The sequence below is a fragment of the Physeter macrocephalus genome, chromosome 5 (assembly GCF_002837175.3).
Source record: "Physeter macrocephalus isolate SW-GA chromosome 5, ASM283717v5, whole genome shotgun sequence".
Lineage (NCBI taxonomy): Eukaryota > Metazoa > Chordata > Mammalia > Artiodactyla > Physeteridae > Physeter > Physeter macrocephalus.
Window position 1 is genome coordinate 52,427,600 of NC_041218.1, and position 21,622 is coordinate 52,449,221.

General features: G+C 49.2%; 1 protein-coding gene and 1 pseudogene across 1 annotated transcript in view; one reads left to right on the top strand and one right to left on the bottom strand.

Moving 5' to 3' along the window:
- Positions 1-21,622, top strand: part of GSDME (gasdermin E) — a 114,912-nt gene that overhangs the window by 69,137 nt on the left and 24,153 nt on the right. The window contains 8 exon segments of the mRNA XM_024131386.3: positions 1,635-1,755; positions 10,756-10,906; positions 11,831-11,838; positions 12,224-12,360; positions 13,196-13,337; positions 13,340-13,369; positions 14,994-15,114; positions 20,682-20,843. Of these exon segments, the coding sequence (XP_023987154.2) occupies positions 1,635-1,755; positions 10,756-10,906; positions 11,831-11,838; positions 12,224-12,360; positions 13,196-13,337; positions 13,340-13,369; positions 14,994-15,114; positions 20,682-20,843 (872 nt within the window).
- LOC112065895 (telomerase RNA component interacting RNase-like) lies at positions 722-1,744 on the bottom strand (annotated as a pseudogene).

Genomic DNA, 21,622 nt, shown 5'->3' on the forward strand with positions numbered 1-21,622 from the left:
TTAATTGTTTGGGGTTTGTTATTGTAGGTCTTTTCCTTCTCTTGTGTTTCCTGCCTAGAGAAGTTCCTTTAGCATTTGTTGTAAAGCTTGGTTTGGTGGTGCTGAATTCTCTTAGCTTTTGCTTGTCTGTAAAGCTTTTGATTTCTCAATCAAATCTGAATGAGAGCTTTGCTGGGTAGAGTCTTCTTGGTTGTAGTTTCTTCCCTTTCATCACTTTAAATATACCGTACCACTCCCTTCTTGCCTGCAGAGTTTGTGCTGAAAAATCAGCTGATAACCTTATGGGAATTCCCTTGTATGTTATTTGTTGCTTTTCCCTTGTTTCTTTTAATATTTTCTCTTTGTCTTTAATTTTTGTCAGTTTGATTACTCTGTATCTCTCTCTTTTTTTTTTTTTTTTTAACCAGCACTAAGTCAAATTCTTTACTTCCCAGAAGTGATGGCTAAAGGGAGGGGAGGGTGAGAAGAGGAAGACAGAAGGAGCCAGAGAGAGGGAGGAGATGGGAAGAGAGGGGACAGTAGATCACTGTTCTATGAAGTCTCAGGAGGCAAGTGCTCAAGGTAAAAAAGAGTCCTGGAAAATCATCCACAGCTGTGGGAAGTGTCTCGGTTTCTTTCTGTATATAAGTCCTTGGGGGAAAAAGGCTGCTGTGCTGCTGCTGCATTAAATAGTTATGTACATCGCAGAGAGTCCCAGGCCTTCGGCAGGCGGGGAGGGAGGTCATTTCATCAGGGGCTGAGTTTTATCCTCATCTCTGCACCTGTGGGGCTTTGTATTTTTTTTTTTTTTTTTTGTGGTACGCAGGCCTCTCACTGTTGTGGCCTCTCCTGTTGCTGAGCGCAGGCTCTGGACGCGCAGGCTCAGCGGCCATGGCTCACGGGCCCAGCCGCTCCGCGGCATGTGGGATCTTTCTGGACCGGGGCACCAACCCGTGTCCCCTGCATCGGCAGGCGGACTCTCAACCACTGCGCCACCAGGGAAGCCCAGGCTTTGTAATTTTTCACCTCTGCCAAGTACTTGGCCCATGCATCACCTTTACTTGTTAATACCTCATTCTCCGTCTTCTTCTTGGCTCCTATTCCTGTCTTCAGGGCTAGTTTGTTCCTGCCTCTGCGCTTTCCCATGAAGCTTGAGTGTGGGGCCTGGGCTGCCCTTCCTCTTCAGATCCCCAGGACCCGTGGTGGCAGTGGTGGCAGCCCGCGCCCCCTGCATCGGCAGGCGGACTCTCAACCACTGCGCCACCAGGGAAGCCCAGGCTTTGTAATTTTTCACCTCTGCCAAGTACTTGGCCCATGCATCACCTTTACTTGTTAATACCTCATTCTCCGTCTTCTTCTTGGCTCCTATTCCTGTCTTCAGGGCTAGTTTGTTTCTGCCTCTGTGCTTTCCCATGAAGCTTGAGTGTGGGGCCTGGGCTGCCCTTCCTCTTCAGATCCCCAGGACCCGTGGTGGCAGTGGTGGCAGCTGGTCGGGTCGCTGTGGGCCCAGGGGCGACTCCTCCTGCCACTGCCGCTGCTCCCCCTCCATCTTTCACTTGAACGGCTCCAGGAAGCTCCTGCCGTTGGTGAACGAGTTCACACCGTCCGACACTGGGCTCAAACCTCTGCCCGACACTTCGTCATCCTCGCTCTAGGGCAACGTCCTGGGCCCCGACTCAGCCCATCGGCTCTCGCTGCCACCACTGCCTGGGGGACCTGGTGCCTCCCGGCCTGGAGGCTCCACCCGTCTCCCTTGGGCAGCCATTTTGTCGCCAGGTGCTGTGCAAAGGACTCTGGAGAGGCCACTCCAGCCCTGTGCTTGGAGCCCGACTTGCCTCGTCCTGGGCAATGCATCTGATTGCTATGTGTCTTGGCATTTTCCTTCCTGGGTTTATATTGCCTGGGATCCTGTGCTTCCTGGACTCGGACTGTTTTCTTTCCCATGTTATGGAAGTTTTCAGCCATTATCTCTTCAAATATTTTCTTAGGCCCTTTCTCTCTCTCTTCTTCTGGGACTCCTATAATGTGAATGTTGGTGCATTTAATGTTGTCCCAGAGGTCTCTTAGATTGTCTTCATTTCTTTTCTTTTAAAAAAAAATTATTTATTTGGCTGTGCTGGGTCTTAGCTGCTGCATGCAGGATCTTTGTTGCTGTGTGCAAGATCTTTTTAGTTGCTGCAAGCAGGATCTAGTTCCCTGACCAGGGATCGAACCCAGGCCCTCTGCATTGGGAGTGTGGAGTCAACCACTGGACCACGAGGGAAGTCCCTGTCTTCATTTCTTTTCATTCTTTTTTCTTTATTCTGTTCTGTGGCAGTGATTTCCACCATTCTGTCTTCCAGCTTGCTTATCCATTCTTCTGCCTGATTTATTCTGCTATTTATTCCTTCTAGTGTATTTTTCATTTCAATTATTGTATTATTCATCTCTGTTTGTTCACTAGATCTTCTAGCTCTTTTTTAAACATTTCTTGTATCTTCTTGGTTGGCGCCTCCATTCTTTTTCCAAGATCTTGGATCATCTTTACTATCATTACTCTGAATTCTTTTTCGGGTAGATTGCAGCTGTTCCTCTGGGGTTTTATCTTTTTCCTTCACCTGGGACATATTCCTCTGCCATCTCATTTAGTCTAATTTTCTGTGATTGAGGTTTCTGTTCCACAGTCTGCAGGGTTGTAGTTCTTCTTGCTTCTGCTGTCTGCCCCCTGGTGGATAAGGCTGGTCTAAGAGGCTTGTGCAGGCTTTCTGATGGGAGGGACTGGTTCCTGCCCACTGCTGGGTGGAACTAGGTCTTGTCTCTCAGGTTGGCCGGGCTGTTTCAAGGAGTGTGTTTAGTGGGCACCTAGGGGCTCAGGAAGACTTTAGGCAGCCTGTCTGCTGATGGGTGGGGCTGTGTTCCTGCCCTGTTGGTTTGTTGGCCTGAGGTGTACCAGTAGGCTTTTGGGTGGGGCTAGGTCTTGGTGAGAAAATGGCCACCTCCAGGAGGGCTCACGCCAATGAGTGCTTCCCAGAACTACCGCCACCAGTGCCTTTGTGCCCGCAGTGATCCATAACTGCCCCCCACCTCTGCAGGAGACCATCCAATACCAGCAGGTAGACCTAGCCTAGGCTCCTATGAGGTCCCTGCTTTTTTCCCTGGGTCCTGGTGCACACAAGATCTTGTGTGCACCCTCCAAGAGTGGAGTTGCTGTTTTCCCCAGTCGTGTGGAATTCCTGCGATTAAACCCCTCTGGCCTTCAAAACTAATTGCTCTGGGGGCTCCTCCTCCCAATGTCAGACTCCCAGGCTAGGGAGCCTGATGTGAGGCTCAGAACTTTCACTCCTTTGGGAGAACCTCTGCAATATAATTATTTTCCAGTTTATGGATCGCCCACCCAGGGGGTGTGAGATTTGATTTTATCGCAGTTATGCCCCTCTCACTGTCTTGTTATGGCTTCTTCTTTGTCTTTTGATGTAGGTTATCTTTTTTGGTAGGTTCCAGTGGTTTTTTTGTCGATGGTTGTTCAGCAGTTAGTTGTGATTTTGGTGTTTTCATGAGAGGAGGTGTGCTCACATCCTTCGTTGACACCATTATTTTTATTTTTATTTTTTTAACATCTTTTTTGGAGTATAATTGCTTTACAGTGTTGTGTTAGTTTCTGCTGTATAAAAAAGTGAATCAGCTATATGTATACATATATCCCCATATCCCCTCCCACTTGCGTCTCCCTCCACCCACCTTATCCCACCCCCCTAGGTGGTTGCAAAGCACTGAGCTGATCTCCCTGTGCTATGTGGCTGCTTCCCACTAGCTATCTATTTTACATTTGGTAGTGTATATATGTCCATGCCACTCTCTCACTTCGTCCCAGCTTACCCTTCGCCCTCCCCGTGTCCTCAAGTCCATTCTCTCTGTCTGTGTCTTTATTCCTGTCTTGACCCTAGGTTCATCAGAACCATTAAAAAAAAATTCCATATATATGTGTTAGCATATGGTATTTGTTTTTCTCTTTCTGACTTACTTCACTCTGTATGACAGACTCTAGGTCCATCCACCTCACTATAAATAACTCAGTTTTGTTTCTTTTTATGGCTGAGTTATATGCCATTGTACGTATGTGCCCCATCTTCTTTATCCATTCATCTGTCGATGGACATTTAGGTTGCTTGCATGTCCTGGCTATTGTAAATAGTGCTGCAATGAACATTGGTACATGACTCTTTTTGTAATTAATTAATTTTTACATCTTTATTGGCATATAATTGCTTTATAATGGTTTGTTAGTTTCTGCTTTACAACAAAGTGAATCAGTTATACATATCTCTTCCCTCTTGCGTCTCCCTCCATCCCACCCTCCGTATCCCACCCCTCTAGATGGTCACAAAGCACCGAGCTGATCTCCCTGTGCTATGCGGCTGCTTCCCACTAGCTACTAGTTTTACATTTGGTAGTGTATATATGTCCATGCCACTCTCTCACTTCATCCCAGCTTACCCTTCCCCCTCCCCGTGTCCTCAAGTCCATTCTCTAGTAGGTCTGCGTCTTTATTCCTGTCTTGCCCCTAGGTTCTTCGTGACCATTTTTTGTTTGTTTGTTTTTTAGGTTCCATATGCATGTGTTACCATACGGTATTTGTTTTTCTCTCTCTGACTTACTCCACTCTGTATGACAGACTCTACGTCCATCCACCTCACTACAAATAACTCAATTTCGTTTCTTTTTATGGCTTTTAATATTCCATTGTATATATGTGCCACATCTTCTTTATCCATTCATCTGTTGATGGACACTTAGGTTGCTTCCATGTCCTGGCTATTGTAAATAGAGCTGCAATGAACATTGTAGTACATGACTCTTTTTGAATTATGGTTTTCTCAGGGTATATGCCCAGTAGTGGGATTGCAACAGTGCAAGAGGGTTCCCTTTTCTCCACACCCTCTCCAGCATTTATTGTTTGTAGATATTTTGATGATGGCCATTCTGACCAGTGACACCATTATTTTTAATAGATTTTGTGCCTAACAATTTAAAGGCCTCTGGCCACATGTACTTGGAGAACAAGAGTTTCCTGAATCTTGGTCTTTTGCTTATTCTCTTATTTCTTTGTTTCTCCCCAGGGGCAGGCTTTAAATAGTCAAAATAAACCAGGTGAAGGCATCTCGGGGTCTGGGGGTATTAGTGTCAATCAGCACCTTTTCCTGCTCTTCTCTTGGTGTTAGTGTTGGTGGTATTTTTAGGCTGACTAGTAAACTTCAGGCTTATATTTTTTTTAATGAAAAAAATTGGTTGTGGAAACATAGAAGCATATAACAAACACTAATAAACCACCCCCCAACTCCTGGCTTAAAAAAGATATACATTTTTTAAACCAAGACATAGGAACCATCTTTTTCTACCTTCACTGCCCAGAATTTTGTTACTAAAATGGGATTCTTGTTCCCAAGGAGTTTATGTGGGAATTAAATGAGGGCATATAAACAAAGCATGGCACATGGCAGATGCTCAAAAATTGTAGCTATTAGTGTGAACACTTCCATAATTACTGCTATTCTGACTAGCCCCCAATAGAGCCTGGTTACAGAAGCTGGGAAAGGTCAGAGCTGTGGGAAGGTAAGGGGTAACTTAGCATTTGGTGATGGGGCGGGAGAGGCAGTTTCAGAAGAGAAATTAAGCGAAGCCCTTCGGGTTTCTGATGCTGACGTCTTGGAGCCCTTGTTTCGCTCATCTGTGGAGGGGAGGCGGGCAGCCGTGTGGTCTGCATCGTGAACCCCACCATGGAAGGACTCACTACCTTCAGTGAGTCAGAGAGGCTCTGGTTCCTGCATGTGGCAGCAGCCTGGCTTCTCCCCAAATGAGAGTGGACCCAGACATGTGCTCTGCCTCAGCAAAGTCTGGAAAGCACGTAGGCTGTTCTCTCAGAATGTTTCGTTTGTCACAGGAGATGCTTGTTCAGTTCTTGAATCAAGATGTAAGAAGCTCTTGAGCAATATCAGTAACGTATTAATGGGCCCTGTCTCTCGTCATATTCTTTTTGGGAAGAGCAACAGTGAAGCTCTCAAGGCCCCACCAAAGCCATTCTTTTTAAAAGATGTCTTTCCTGAGACCCCCCAGGCCATACCCATCTCTGTGATGTCTGAAAGTCAGTCAGTTTATTGCTGCTTTTTAATTTTTTCCCCTAGATTATTGTGTCTCCTGGTTTGGGTTTTAGTTCTTAGGATTGGAAGCTTCTAAAAGGCTGTTGGATCTTCTGTTGTTTTTATTTGAGCTGAACCCCTCCTGTGGGAGACAGGGCCTTCTGAGCATTCTTTCCAATATTCGATCCCAGGAGTAGTTTTTGTCTTTTTACAGAAATCATCCTGTCCTACGAGCTTTATTGTGAAAGCCTACTTCAGATCTTTTTGGAACTAGGTAGGATTTATGTCATAAGGAGAGACATTCACGTACTATTTTCTTCTAAGGTTGATAGACATTATTTCATCAAATCCAAGATTTCATCCATCGTAAGAAGCACCACTATTTTATGTACCGCTAAGAAAGCGCACTGCCAACTAAACCATGTCATTTGAAAAACATCCTGATTTCAGAGATGTGAAAAAAATGTGTGTTTTAATATTGACAAGATGTGATGTATTGATACAAAACTGTGTTGGCTGGAATGAGTCAGGAGTTAGAGTTCAGGCGAGCAGATGTTTATTCCACCAGGGCTTTCACATCATGTCTGACGCCCATCACTGAACTTCTCGTCTCTCTATACCCGCTTTGCTGCCCGACTCCCTCTGAGGTGCCGGTTGCTGCAGCATTAAGTCCAGTTATCTCAGCCAGAAGTCTGAGCATCAGACCGGGCTCGTTCCCTCCTTTCCCTCCCATACCTAGTCTCCCGCTAGTTGATTCTGCCTCTTGAATATCTGTCCTGCCTGTTCTCAGTGCCCCAGCCTCACAACCATTGCCCTGGTGCAGGTTTCCACCGTCTCTCACCTGGATGTCCCAGGAGTCTCCCGCTGGCCCCTCTGCACTCACTTGATTCTCTGCAGCCCATCGGGTTGTGTCCCTGCCTGGCATGTGCCCTTCTGTGCTCTTCACCGTCCTGGGATGCCATCCACACCCTCCTCCCCTCACACACTCCAGGCCAGACGCCTGAACGTATTTCAATCCCGGGCGTCAACGCCCCAGGCTCTCTCTCACCTCCTAGCCCTGTCTGAAGGCTCTGTCACTCCCATCCGCACAGGCACACAGAGTCCACATGCAGACTCCGTCCCTCTGTTTCACCTGGCCAGCAACTCAGATGTGCTCTCATTTCCTTCAGCAGCCATGTCACCCCACGGTTTCCCTACAGGGCCACCAACCCCTTTGTGGGGTAACGCTTGTCATAACTGCCTGATTCCGTGTCTGCGTCCCTCCTGGAACATCCTCTTTGCACCCACACGGTGCCTCCGGTACAGTCAGCACCATTGGGTTGGAAGAATACTTGGTTCATCTTCATTTTGCATCTGAGATGCAGAGGATAATTAATTTGCCTGGACTCGAGATGGAAGCCCAGGTCCACAAAACCCGTGATTTTTCCATCCAGCTGTGGATGCACAGAGCTTGAAAGGCAAAACCTGGCCCACAGGCTCCCGCGTGAGCTCAACTCCCTGCATCAGCCTCATTCGGTTTTATCATCTCTCAGACCTGCTGCATCTGCAGGTGGCAGTGAATTAGTTACTCCATCTGAAAGGCTGAAAGTCTGTAATGGCTTAGTCCTTTTTCTCCTTTCTCTCGCTGGTTGTGAGTGAGTGAGATAAGGTATTGAATAGACGGCAGTGTGCACAGAGGTGAGGGTGACCCCGTCACTTTGCTAATAATGTGTGGTTAGCATTGTGCCCTGATTTTGATTTTTTTTCAGGCAGTTTACAGTCCTGAAGTCGCAGCCCTGTGACACAGAGCACGGTTGTCCTCACCATGTGGAAGTGGAGCCCCAGGGCAGAGCAGCTCAAGTTTCTAGAGACTTCCTGGCCCTGGCTCCGGCTCCAGGTTGATTATCTCTGGTGGGTGTGTGGGAAGTTCCTTTTATGGTTGAAATGGAGACTTTGTAGGTGGGAAGGAGCCAGCCGGTGGTGGCTGCTTGGGTTTCCAAGAGGATCTGCTGCTAGTCTCTGGGGAGCTTTCCCAGGAGGGTTGAGCAGAGAGGCTGCTTGTTCGTTCTCGAGCACACATGAAGCACCTTCTGTGTACAGGGCCCAGAGGAAGTCAAGGAGGGAGACGGAAGATGGAAAGACATAGGGCTTCGGGGTTGGATAGGCTCAGCTGCATTCTCCTTCTGGCCCTGGTCAGCTGTGTGCCTTTGGGTCACTGGCTCACAAGCTCTCTCTGCTTTTGTCCCTCTGTAAAATAAAGGTGGCAATAACTTCATGGACCAGTTAGAGTGTCTTTAGTTGCAAAGAAAATCTGTTATTACCTCACATAAGAAAACCTCCCCAGGTAGGGTGAGTCACCTTCACCTGAGGTTCCTAGTGGCTGGTTAATTCAGTGGCCCCGTGGAACCCCTTTGTGGTCGTCTCCATGCATTTCTTGTCCCAGCTGCCCAGTTCTCCTTTTGGTGCCCAAATGACTGCATTGCAGACAAAGCCCAGAGGCAGAAAAGTAGTCTCTTCCTTGTGTCTCTTTTTAAGAGAGAGAAAGAGCCTCCCAGGAGCCCCCAACAGACTTTTCCTCAAGTCTCATTGGCCAGAATTGCCACAGATGGCCCATCCTACCCAATCCCTGATAAGAACAGAAGAGTTACCAGGAAGGGCCAAGACTCATCTGTGGGTCTGGGCTACACCTCCCACGCCCTTGTACCAGGCTCCCAAACCTGAACAAAATGGGGAGAGGCAGCTAGTGGTTCATCACACTCAGGGGGTGTCACAGCCCTCCAGGCCCCCGGTTCTCAGTGCGGTGCCTGCAGAAACAAAACGGACATGGTGGAAGTGCTGCCGCCTCCCCTGCCTGCTCTGGGAGCGTACAGACTCTGACGGGGCAAGGACTGTCCCCCGGGGGGATAAGCAGGCAGTGGAAGAAGCAGAGGCACGTGCTTCAGGGTTTGAGGAGCTGGTTACCAAAATTAAACTCTAGTCACGGCCTTGGTGGGGTGTTTTGCCAGGTCTCTAGACTGGAGGAGGCTGGCTATCAAAAGAGAAGCAGACTTTGCTGCTTAATGAAGTGTCAGAAGAGCAAAGCCAAGTTTACAAGCAACGTGCATGGACCTAATCTCCACAGCCTTTCTAATTTTTCCACTGTACAGCTGGTCTGCGAACACACTTCTCCTTTAGTGTTAGCCAATAAATCAAAACCCTTTCGGAGAAATACCGAAATTGCTAGAGCCTTAATCGTCAGTACATAGCTACATTTCTGTGGGTTAGTAATTCTTGCTTAATACTTTTGCAGTATCAGGCCAGCCACCATCTTTGGGCTCTTTATAATGTCCCAATCTCTGTTCCTGGAGAGATGGTGGAACAAACCCCCTGCAATCTTGCACTGTTTCTTCCGAGTGCCTTTGCACCCTAGCCTCTTGCCGTCAGTTTTTAGAGCAGTGTAGTGGAAAGATCACTGGTCTGAGAGTCAGAAGATGTGTGCCATGGGATTCAGGCAGTCTGTAACCTCTGAGGGCCACAGTCTCCCTTTCTGAGTACAGACACTGGATTAGATCCGAGTGATCAGGACCACGTCCCCTCCCAGGCCTGTGCAAACGTTGCGAGTCAGTCATGGCTTTCTCGCTCCTCACTGACTCCTGGCCTAGGCCCAGTCTTAGAATCCTTTCCCAGCAGCTAGGCAGCGATCCTTGATGGATCCATCAGAGGTGGTATTCAAGATGAAACTGGTTTTCAACCTCAGAACTAGTCGTCCCCTGGGGCCCTTGTAGTTTCATAATTTCTCCACAGAAGACAGGTTAAGAGCTGATTGCCCCTACTCTGTCATGACGCACATTACTTTTTTTTTTTTTTTTTTTTTTTTTGCGGTACGCGGGCCTCTCACTGCTGTGGCCTCTCCCGTTGCGGAGCACAGGCTCCGGACGCGCAGGCTCAGCGGCCATGGCTCACGGGCCCAGCCGCTCCGCGGCATGTGGGATCCTCCCAGACCGGGGCACGAACCCCTGTCCCCTGCATCGGCAGGCGGACGCGCAACCGCTGTGCCACCAGGGAAGCCCACGCACATTACTTTTTGAAGAGCCTTATCAGAACTCCATTTGAAGCCCTATTCCTCTAGGACATGTTATGATCAAGGGCTATTACACAGGAGGGTCGTGGCAACAGTGTTCACCTTGGTCTTGCTCACTGAGAATCTCCAGCATTTAGCCCAGAACATAATAGGACCCAGTTATCTGTGGAGTGAAATGAATGAGTTTGGGATGGGGGTCTGCTCGGAAAGCATGCCCTCCCCTTGTCTCTATGGGAGGGGTCCTGGGGGCTGCATTATGTGTTGGGAAAGAAAACTGCTTCCCTCCTTTTAGATATTGTTAGAGTTTTAAAAGTCTTCTCTGGGTTTCTTCTGTCTGGTTTGCATTTGGCTTTCCAAGCCTTAGAAGTAAAGAGAATGGAAATTAAAGCTTCAGACTGGGAAGGAGGCAGCTTCATTAGGGCTGGGCCTGGGGCGCTTTCAGGTACCTTAGGAGAGGAGCCTCTGTTCCCGCTGGCGTCCGTGGCCCACAGCCTGGTCCCTGGCAGCCGTGCCGGGCGTGGAGCCACGCTTCCAAGTGCATGCCCACCTGTTGCCTCTGGCAGCTCCTGCCTGCTCTCCTCCCCCAGGAACTCCTGGCCTGTATCCGGATAGCTGTTTTCTTAGCTGCTTGGAGGGTCTGCTCCCCGGCTGAAGGCTCCCCTGAAAACTGTGGCCATATCTTTGGCCAGCCTGGAGAGGGAACTTGATTTGGCCTTCCTGCCAGTAGGGGAAGGAAAGAAACATTTTCAGACGGGTACAGTGTGGGTCACTACAGGTAAGCCTCGTAGCCAACCCTTACTTTACAGATGTGCAGACTGAGGCTCAGAGACGAGAGGCGGTGACCCAGCGAGGAGGAGATGAAGCTGGGACCCACCTGCACGTTGACTGCAGATGTCTGTGTTACACAGAGCTGCGGGCACGTGGGAGGCAGGTGATCTCATGGGAGAACGGGGTGGGGGAGGGCAGCAGTTCCGCTGGGTGAGGAAGGGGCGCTCTTCTCCCCCATTCAGTGTGTACTCCCCTGCCCTCGCCTCCAGATGTGTTCTTTTGGGTCCAACCCTTTGGGAGCTGGCCGCAAAACCGCAGGATCGCTTCAGGCCCTACTCTGGTTCCGGGGGGCAGGCTGAGCCTTTGGTTAGTTCTTCTTCCTGATTGGAAATTAGAGTGACATGTGCCTGTCCAAACAGCTAGAGCTAGTCTCTCATGGGTTCCCCCTCTTCCCGTTCATCCTCCGGACAAATTGCAAACTGTACGTACGAAACAGGAGGTTAAAGGTGCTGATTCGCCTAAGGTGGGAGATTGTTAGTAAAGTGGCTGGAATGGCGAACCTGAGCACCAGGAGATGAAAAATGAGGTGCGTTTTAGAAACCTTTCCCGATCACACGGTGTACCATCCTCTGGGTTTCCCATGCATGCTTTAGCTGTAGGAAGATTTCCTTGAACCTGGAGATTTTGTTTTAGAAACCTTTCCCGATCACACGCGTACCATCCTCTGGGTTTCCCATGCATGCATTTCTTTTAAGTTTGTAGCCAAATTTCATTGTTGTTGTCAATTTATCTTTATGACTTACTTGATATGTGTGAAACATTGTTATAATTTGCATTTCTTTGACCACTACTGAGATTGAACAGTCTTTCCTGTCTTTACTTTTTTAAAATTGTGATAAAATATAAAATTTGCCATTTTAACCATTCTTAGGTGTACAGGTCAGTGGCATTAAGTGCATTCACACTGTCATGCAGCCATCACCACTATCCATTTCTAGAACTTCTTCATCACCCTAAACAAAAACTCTGTAGCCGTCAAGCAAGAACCCCACATTTTCTCTCCCTCAGCTCCTGGTAACCTCAAATCTACTTTCTGAGGCTCTAAATTTGCCTAGTCTAGTTATTTCATATAAGTAAAATCATCCAATATTTGTCCTTTTGTGCCTGGCTTCTTTCACTCAACATAATGTCTTCAAGGTTCGTTTGTGTTGTAGCGCGTGTCAGCTTTATTCCATTCTGTGGTTGAATGACGTCCCATTGTGTGTATGGACCACGTTGGCCTACCTGTTCATCTGTTTCTGGATACGGGTTGTTTCCACCCCAGGCAGCTTTTTACGTGGAGACAGGACCTTTCCAGCTACTTGCCTCTGTTGTGGGGATGCTTGCTGAAGCCTGGAGAACCTGCGTCTGCCTGCGGGGCGGGGTGACCACCGCTGTTGGGGATGGTGATGAGCTTTCAAGGTAACTAACCTTGGATTGTTTAAAAAGCACAGGATGAACACTGTAATTGTTCTTGTGCTGACACTAACTCTAATTTGGTTTTCTTCCTGTTCACTCCATAGACTCACAGCATGGAACAAGACCTCCAGAGAGGGCACTACATCGTTTGCTTCTAAGCAACAAATCATCTTCCGTAGATGGAAATTTACCTTGTTCTTGAAGTTCCCCAGAGGAGCCACCTGGGAGCCCCAAGTCTCTGCTGGGTGACCTGGGCAGGCCACGCCTAACTGGCCTCAGTTTCTCCATCTGTACAATGATGTAAAATCCCTTCTAAGAGATTACATGTACTTCCTGGGCAGACAGATTAAAAAGTACCTTTTAAATTCAAGTCCAATTTTTTCCTTGCTGTTCATGCTTCCAGCCTGTTCCCCTCTCCTCTGTGAAAAGCACTGGCCAGCATTCCCCCCAGAGTAATCCTGTATTAATTGCCTACACCTGTGATGTCTGTGGCCCCGCGGGCTCTGGTTAAATGACAGGGTGGAGTCCCCGGTGTGAGCAGATGGGCCACAGCTGCCAGGCCCGCTGGCTTGCTTTCTTGCTCCTGTTTGACGGGAGCCTCCCCCCGCCCCCCGGTGTCCAGCCTTTCTCCGGAGGCCTGGCAGCTCTGAGGTGGCCTTGGGAGACTTTGGTTTCTGCCTCTCCGGATGAACTGCCCACTCTCTCATCACCAGAAAATAAACGATGCTGGTTGTCACCTGTTTGCTCCTCAGCCGCCAGCTGTGCGAGAGGCGAAAATTCACGCTGCATCTATCTCCCCCGAGGCACGAGGCCACTCACGGGCGTTTTTCTTTTTCAGAACAATAAATCTGAAGAATCCAGTGCTGCAGCAGGTGCTGGAGAGGAAGAATGAGGTCCTGTGTGTCCTGACACAGAAGATGGTGACGACGAGGAAGTGTGTGATACCCGAGCACGTCCAGATCGAGGAGAAGTGCGGTGGCACACGGTGGGGATCCAGACCAAGACCGTGCAGGTGCGTGCCCAGCGGGCGGAGGTGCCGGGTCAGAGGCCACGGAGGCCTCGGTCAGGGGCCTCTTTGGGTGGGGTCTTCATTCGTCAGGATTCTTTCTGTGGTGAGTTAACAGAAATCCAACACAAATTGGTTTAAACAAGAAAGAATTTATTGGCTCATGTAACTGAAACATTTGGGGTGATCTAGCTTCAGTCACCTCTGGATCCAGGACTCAAGAGAAGGTTGTGGGCTGCCTTCCCTGGAGTAGATTCCCTCTCATATAAGCTTGTGGGGAGGCAGCTCCTGGCTTTCTTCCCACCTCATCCCCAGTGGAAAGAGTGCATCAGGGCTAGCACTCACTGGACCATCCCGGTCCGTGGTCATTCCTGAAGTAAACCCAAGGCCGGGGTGATAGGACACTTGGATGGGCCATGCAGGGTTGGATCAGGTGCTTTCCCCAAAGAAAATGGGTCAAATGAGCATTGGCTAGGTTGACGCACAGAGGACCCCTAGAGCCCCTCAGAGCCAGGGGTCTCAAAATGATTCCTTTGCTTTAGCTGCCTTAAATCCCTAATGGATTGAGTTAGGGAAGGTAAAGATCTGTACATATGTCTTTATATACATAAACAGATGCTTCTGGATTAAGTTACAGACAGTCTTACCAAGCTGATCCCTGAGCTTCAGTGGAACTGAACTGGAACAGGAGGCTGCAACCCCAGACTGTCTCCCCTCCAGCTTGCCATGGTGCCCGATATTCTTTTCTTAGAGATTTACTTCTTGGGGTAACTTTCAAATTATACCAGAGGACCCAGAAAAGTTGTATTTAGGAGGTGGAGATACAGGTCCGGGGCTGCACTCTCCCTGGGGTGGGCAGGCTGGACAGTGATGAGGCCTGATGGGAGATGTCTTCAGTTGGCCCTGCCGATATTTCTATCCACGGTGACCCCCACCAAAGGCCTGGAGCCTGCCTGGGAGTCAGGAGACCAGCTGGCATCACACTGTGACCAGGATCAAGTTGCTAAAGATGTCTCTGATCTCCAGCATATGGGCAACGCATAGCTTCGCATCTTCCTCCCCAGGCCATGGTGGGCAAGGGTCATATCTGTGACCGGGTTTGAAGGAGAGAGCTTTGGTGCCTGACCCGGCATTTCCTGCCCACCCTTCTCTCATCCTGGTACCCCTCCCCTGGTTTTATCTGACTGCACAGTGTGCCATCCACGAGGTCCAGGAGGACGTGCTCGGGGGGTCTTGCTCTCAGCTAGGTTCTCCTAGTCAGGCTCTCTTACCACTGAGGATTTTCGGAGGATTTCAGAGTTGTTTCCATAACCCTCCATGAGGGAAATGGGAAGTTATCTTGTGTATCGTCTTCTTCATTCAGCACCATAGACCCAACGTCATTGTATCCCAAACTGGGATCTCGCCTTGGTGCCACCAGGTTGGCCATTGACTTTGGAATACGTGTAGGACATCATGAGGCCGACAAGGATTAACTCCTGACCCCTGCCGGCCGGTCCCTTTTTCTGCTCCATTCCACGGGCATTTTCCTGGCACTCTTTGTGCACAGGCACTAGGCTGGCCACGTGGGGGCAGGAGAAGCCTGGGGGAGCCTGAGCGCACAGGTGGGAGCATGCGCCCTCGCCCACAGGTGTCGGCGACGGAGGATGGGAACATCATCAAGGACAGCAACGTGGTGCTGGACATCCTGGCTCCCGCCGCCATCGCCTGCGGCGTCATCGAGCTGTATGTGAGAGCAGACGGCCAGTTCGGTGAGTGCGGCTCGGCTCAGCCCTCTCTGGAGGCGGGTGAGCCATCGCGGAGGGACACCCCATCTTCCCCTGAGGCACACACTTGTAGAGGATCCCCCGCTGCTCTGGGGACTGAGAAGAAAGAGAGATCGGAAGAGTTTGGGGATGTCTCGAGGCAAGTGAGACGGAGGGCCGCGGTGGGAGGGTGTTGGTGAGGAATGCCCAGATGTCGGTGTGGGGCGTGCTTCACCCACAGGCCACAGGGCGAGGAACGTGGGCTCTGCAGTCGGACGGACTGGGCGTCGGCCCCCGGGCCACGGGGTCCTGTGAGGTCTCAGGCAGCTTGCCGAAGCCGCCTGGGCCTCAGCTTCCCGTGTCTGGGAGGGAAAGACATTCCCTCGCAGGGCTGCGGTGAGGACCAAGTTAGATGAGGGGTGTGAAGAGTCTGGTACAGCGGTGGCTTATTAAGCGCTCACTTTAGCTATTTATAATACTGTCATCACTGCGATCATCTTACCTCCCGTCCCCTGTAGGGAGCCCAAAAAGCTGCACTTGACCTTGCTGTCTGATCAGCGGTGTGTTCAAAGCCGGGGGAGGTCACTGCATCACTTGAAGAAAATAGGGTTTTACAGTTGGTGTGGCTTGTCTTAGATACTCACGGCTCTTCCCTCACACTCTTCCCAGGAAAAGGTTGTGTCAAACCCAAGAAAACTGACTGCTTTTTGGGGACATGAATTACTATATGTAACATCATAAATAATTGACTGTTTTAGGCATGGTCACAATGTTGTGGTTATGTTTATGAAAGGCATCATCTTAGTTTTTAGAGATTTACAGGGAACTCTTCACAGATGAAGTGGAAATATGTCTGGTTTGCTTCAAGCACGATGGCGGAGTGAGGTGTGTGCGGGGGGCAGAGGTGGGGCCCGTCACAGCTGGCCGATGCGTGAGCAGAGGCTCCCCCTGTGCTACTCTGTCCATCCCTGTGCACTTTCAACTCCGCGTGATGAGAACATTGTAAAAGGGTGCCAGACGGGCCACACATGTCTGTGGCTGCCTCCTACCCTCCCCCAGCTGTTCTCTGTCAGGTGGCGGGGTCAGGCCAGGGGTGCGGCTGTCTTCCGGGAGTCAGCTTTCTGCTCGCTCGGCCACGCGAGGTACCACCGTTCAGCTGCAGCCGTGGGCGCTTGGAACGCTGACCGTCCTGTGGGACGGTGGGCAAGCCCCCGGGTGTGCGAGGGACGTGAAGGGCCATCACCGACCCTCCCTCTTCCCTTTCGCATGTAGAGCAACCTGTGTTTCAGGGAGGAGACAAAAAGTGAAGGTGCCAGTTGTAGGAAGTTGGTCTAGGGTTGGGCCAGGGACGCATGGGATACCAGGAACACCAAGAATCGTGACCAGCATCCTTTAGGTCCAAGGTTCCAAATTTGTGTCATCCTGGGCATGATGATTATTCTTTCTCTTTGAAAGACTATCCGTCCACTGAACAAACTGCCTATTAGGTGATTAAGTTGCCCCTCCAGATTTTGTCATCAGCGTGTGATAAGCTGTGTGACCACGTGGGCTTGTGGGACTCCAGCCCAGGCTGCTGAGGCCTTGGTTATCCTGTCCAGATGGATTGGTGGTGGAGGTGTTGCTTTTGTCAGGCTCTTTGGAAGCTTGGCCTGCGCTGAGGATGCCCATGAGTGCTCTGAGGACCTTTTGGTGGCTGGGGGCCAGGCTGGGGCTGCCATTCCAGGCTTTGGGGCCCCCGGGAGCCCCTCCCTGTTTCTCCGAGGAGGTGGAGGTGCTCTGCCCTGCGTGCAGCTCTCTTGGGGCACCTGTCGCTCCCACAGGGGGCGTCTCTTTTCTCAGATGGGGTTGGAAAGACAAAGCTTGCCTGGCGAGGCTCTCCTGTTTGCATTTCAATTTCAAGCCTTTTATCTTGGCTTCCTTCTGCTGTCTTGAAAATAAAACTCCTCTTTGTGCTGCTGAGCAGAGGTGCTCTGGGGAGTTCTCAGGGTTCCTCTGGCTCACTTCCCACACCCTGGCCTAGGAAGCCCTCTCCTGCTGCTGCCTGCCCTGCCTGTGCAGCTTGGTGGTCAGGCCCTTGTTCGTGTGACACTGCCTGATTCTTAAGCCAGTTCTGCTTCTTTTTCCCATCTCTGTTTTCTGTTGCTCTTCCTGCAGAACGTTCTGATCCGGCTTCATAAACAGCCCTACAGGGGCTGGAAGGGCCCTTAAGAGGCTGCTCGATCTCTCCTCCCACCTTCTGGGTGGGAGTACAGTTCACGAGGATCCTGTCTTCTGAAACTTCAAGAGGAGGCCACTCCCTCCGTGTCCCTTGGGGGAGGCATCTGTGAGCCCGTCCTTGACGAGGGGTTCTCTCAGCCACGATCCCTCCCTTTGCCAACGGACCGCCCCCCCCCCTTATGGCCAATCAGAAACATCATGTTATTGTCTTGAACTTTAGCCTTTGCTTTGTAGAATTAGGCATTTACCAGTGTCCTTTCAGCACGAACTTCTGATTGGGCACCTGTGGACGTGAACCTGTGCTTCCCACCCTCCCGGGTCTGTGCACTTCTCTGCGGGTCCAGAGGCCGACACCAACACCCCCCGCCTCGTTCCCATCACAGACTCTTAATTGGCTCCTCTGCTTTGAATCTTTCCCATCCTAGCAGTGTAGCTGATGTGATTATTTAAAAATACACATTTGGTCACTTCACTCACCTGCTCAAACACCCTTCTGAGGCTCCCTTTGTCCCAAGATAAAGTCTGCCCTTCCAGGCACATCGTGTCCAGCCTTGCTTCTCATCACCAGCGCCTCCCAACGTAGTGACCCAGGCAGGGTTAACCCACCGTCTGGGAACCCTCCACTCTCGCTTATCGTGAGCCTCTGGAGTGTGCTCCCCGCCTGTTGGCCCAGCTAATTCCTACCAGGCTTTAGGGGGCTACTTAGACACTGCTTCGTCCAAGAATCCTCTTCTGCTTCTTTCTCCACACCTGCCACTCTGGATTCAGGGACCTGTCCACCTCTTCCACTCATATCATACTTATTGTCAAGGCCTAGGTTGTGGTCCTTTTGAATCTCTGGCCCCTTGCAGTGCCTGATGCTGCAAAGAGTGAAGGAGTTGGCAATGCCTTCAGGGGGGCTGTGCATATGTGTAAAGGAAGAGTGGTGCTGGGGTCTTGGACTCCCAAAATATGGTTGGGGGCCCCACAGGGCTCTTGGCAGGATTTGAGGCTGTGTTAATGGTCATGGTCCTTGTCCTTGGGGAGCATTCCCTGGGGGTCAGTTCACGCTTATCCACCTTGGTGCCTGGTGCATAGGGTGGAGCGAGCCAGGGGCATCCTGGATGACTAGGAGTGTGCGTGGGTCGTCGGGTGAGTAAACGAAAGCTTGTTTTGTCTTTAGACAGCCGTCCTGTCTTTATGGATGTCATTAGTGTCCACAGCAATTGAAAAATACGTGCTAATACCCATGCCTTTCACATGTCATGCAAGTACTAGGCTCAGCCACATTCTCATTCCATAGCCTGTACACAGATTATTAAATAGAAGCATAAAATGAACCCTCATTCTTTTTAAAAACTTTTTATTGGAGTAGAGTTGCTTTACAATGTTGTGTTAGTTTCAGGTGTACAGCAAAGTGATTCAGTTATACATATATCCACTCTTTTAGATTCTTTTCCCGTATAGGTCATTACAGAGTACTGAGTAGAGTTCCCTGTGCTATATACAGTAGGTCCTTATTAGCTGTCTATTTTATATATAGTAGTGTGTATATGTCAATGCCAATCTCCCAATTTATCCCTCCCCGTACCCCTGTTAACCATAAGATTGTTTTCTACATCTGTAACTCTATTTCAGTTTTGTTAATAAGTTCATTTGTACCATCTTTCTAGATTCCACATATAAGCAGTATCATACGATATTTGTTCTCTGACTTACTTCACTCAGTATGACAATCTCTAGGTCCATCCATGTTGCTGCAAATGGTATTCATTATTTTTTATGGTTGAGTTATATTGCATTGTATATATGTACCACATCTTTATCCATTCCTGTGTTGATGGGCATTTAGGTTGCTTCCACATCTTGACTATTGTAAATAGTCCTGCAGTGAACATTGGAGTGCATGTATCTTTTTGATTTATGGTTTTCTCTGGGTGTATGCCCAGAAGTGGGATTGCTGGATCATATGGTAGTTCTATTTTTAGTTTTCTAAGGAACATCCATACTGTTCTCCATTAGCGGCTGTATCAATTTACATTCCCACCAACAGTGCAAGAGGGTTCCCTTTTCTCCACACCCCCTCCAGCATTTATTGTTTGTAGATTTTTTGATGATGGCCATTCTGACTGGTGTGAGGTGATGCCTCATTGTAGTCTTGATTTGCATTTCTCTAATAATTAGCAATATTGAGCATCTTTTCATGTGTTTTTTGACCATCTGTCTGTCGTCTTTGGAGAAATGTCTATTTAGTTCTTCTGCCTATTTTTTGATTGGATTGTTTTGTTGTTGAGTTGTATGAGCTGTTTATGTATTTTGGAGATTAATCCCTTGTTGGTCGCTTCTTTTGCAAATAGTTTCTCCCATCCTGGCGTTGTCTTTTCCTTTTGTGTATGGTTTCCTTTGCTGTGCAAAAGCTTTTGAGTTTAATTAGGTGCCTTTTTTTTTTTTTTCATTACTGTAGGAGGTGGGTCAGAAGGAGAACCCTCATTCTTGAGTTCACACAGTTTTTACTTAGCAAGGACACACTGTTGCATTTTTACCTACAACTTAGTTACCTTAGTTGGGCCCTCAAATATGGAAGTATTTAAGGGGCCTTTCTTTCTATAATTTTTAAAAACTTTTTATTATGGAAAATTACACACATGTTCAGATGTACAGATAGTAATATAATGAACCCCAGGTACCTACCATCCAGCTTCAATAACTAGGGCAATTCATGTTTCATCTATAACTTTCCCACCTCTCTCCACCCCTACTCAATTGTTTTGAAGCAAATTGTAGGCATTGTATTATTTTGTCTATAAATATTGAAATATCTCTAAAAGATAAGGCTTTAAAAAAAAAGACTGGTCTCTTCATACAGATTCATATAGAATATATTCTTTTGTGTATGGATTTTCCTCTCAGCACGTTTGTAAGGTTCGTTCATATAATTGCAGAAAATAGTTTATCAATGAAGAATAACTGACTCTCCAAGAGCCACGTAACCACTTGTGCACCTAAATATATTGTCAATAATTCTGTATCAGTTCAGTCAAATCAGATTTCTCAATCAAATTCCAATTTTCTCAGTTAAATATGGTGGGTTGTTTGTTGGAGTTGGTTTGTTCCAGTCAGGCTAAGGAAGTACTTCTGATGTTTGAAAGGTTGCTTCCTGCCTGTTCAAAGAACCTTATGTTAAGAACAACCATTTCTCCGGTATTTGTAGGAAGTGGCTGAGTTTTGGTCAAATAGCATAATGTGTAGGAAGCGGGTGTATGTGGAAGAGGGTGGACATGTCCCCCTGCCCTGCTTGATTTAGGTAAAGCCAGGTCTGGGATGTGCCAACAAGGCTGACCCTAATGCCCAGCTTGTTCTTTTCTCCCACATTACAGAATTCTGCCTCCTGCAAGGGAAGCACGGGGGCTTCCAGCAGAAGAGAAGTGACTCTGCCTTGCTGGACCTCCTGCCCTTACGAGAGTTTGCGTTCTGGGACATGCCACGTGCTGGGCAAGGGCTGCCTGCCTCGGATGGGCCACTGAGTGTTTTAAAACAAGGTATTGCCGGCAGGCTGGGGCATGGTGAGCTGCTGGGTCATTGAGTGCTGTACCCCAGGAGGTGATGCGCCCTTCAGAAGTGGTGACTCCTTAGTGACTTGATGGAAAACATTTGAGAACAGACAAGACGGTGCCTGAATCAGTTCTAGTTCGCTAATCAGGACTCACCTTGGTCAGATCTTAGGGTACCTCAGGTCTTGGATGGTCTGTTTTAAGGAAGGGGTAGGAGGCTGAGGAGGGGAAGAGTTAGGGGCCTAACATTTTCTTTCATCTGAACCACAGGAGTCTTGCTGACTACCAAGAAGAGCTAGTCAGCAGCAAGGAGAGAGAACCCAAGTTTTGCATTTGTTTCATTTATTCCAGGCTTCATTGCCAAGACAGGCAACGCTTCGTTAGCATCGCAAAATGCTCTCTTGGAGGCCCTTATCCACGTGGCATCCAGCGAGGAGGAGGGCAGTCCCTGTGACTTGCCTGCAGCAATTCCTTTCGCTCCCCACAGCATTTTGTGTTTTTTTAAAAAGTTTTTTGTAGGGGGGTAGGGCAGGAATTAGTAGGAGTGCAGTATATAGTGGAAGAGGAGATGGGCAAGGAAAAAGAGAAACGAATAATTAAGAGCTTAGGGAGGGCTTCCCTGGTGGCGCAGTGGTTGCGCGTCCGCCTGCCGATGCAGGGGAACCGGGTTCGCGCCCCGGTCTGGGAGGATCCCACATGCCGCGGAGCGGCTGGGCCCGTGAGCCATGGCCGCTGAGCCTGCGCGCCCGGAGCCTGTGCTCCGCAAC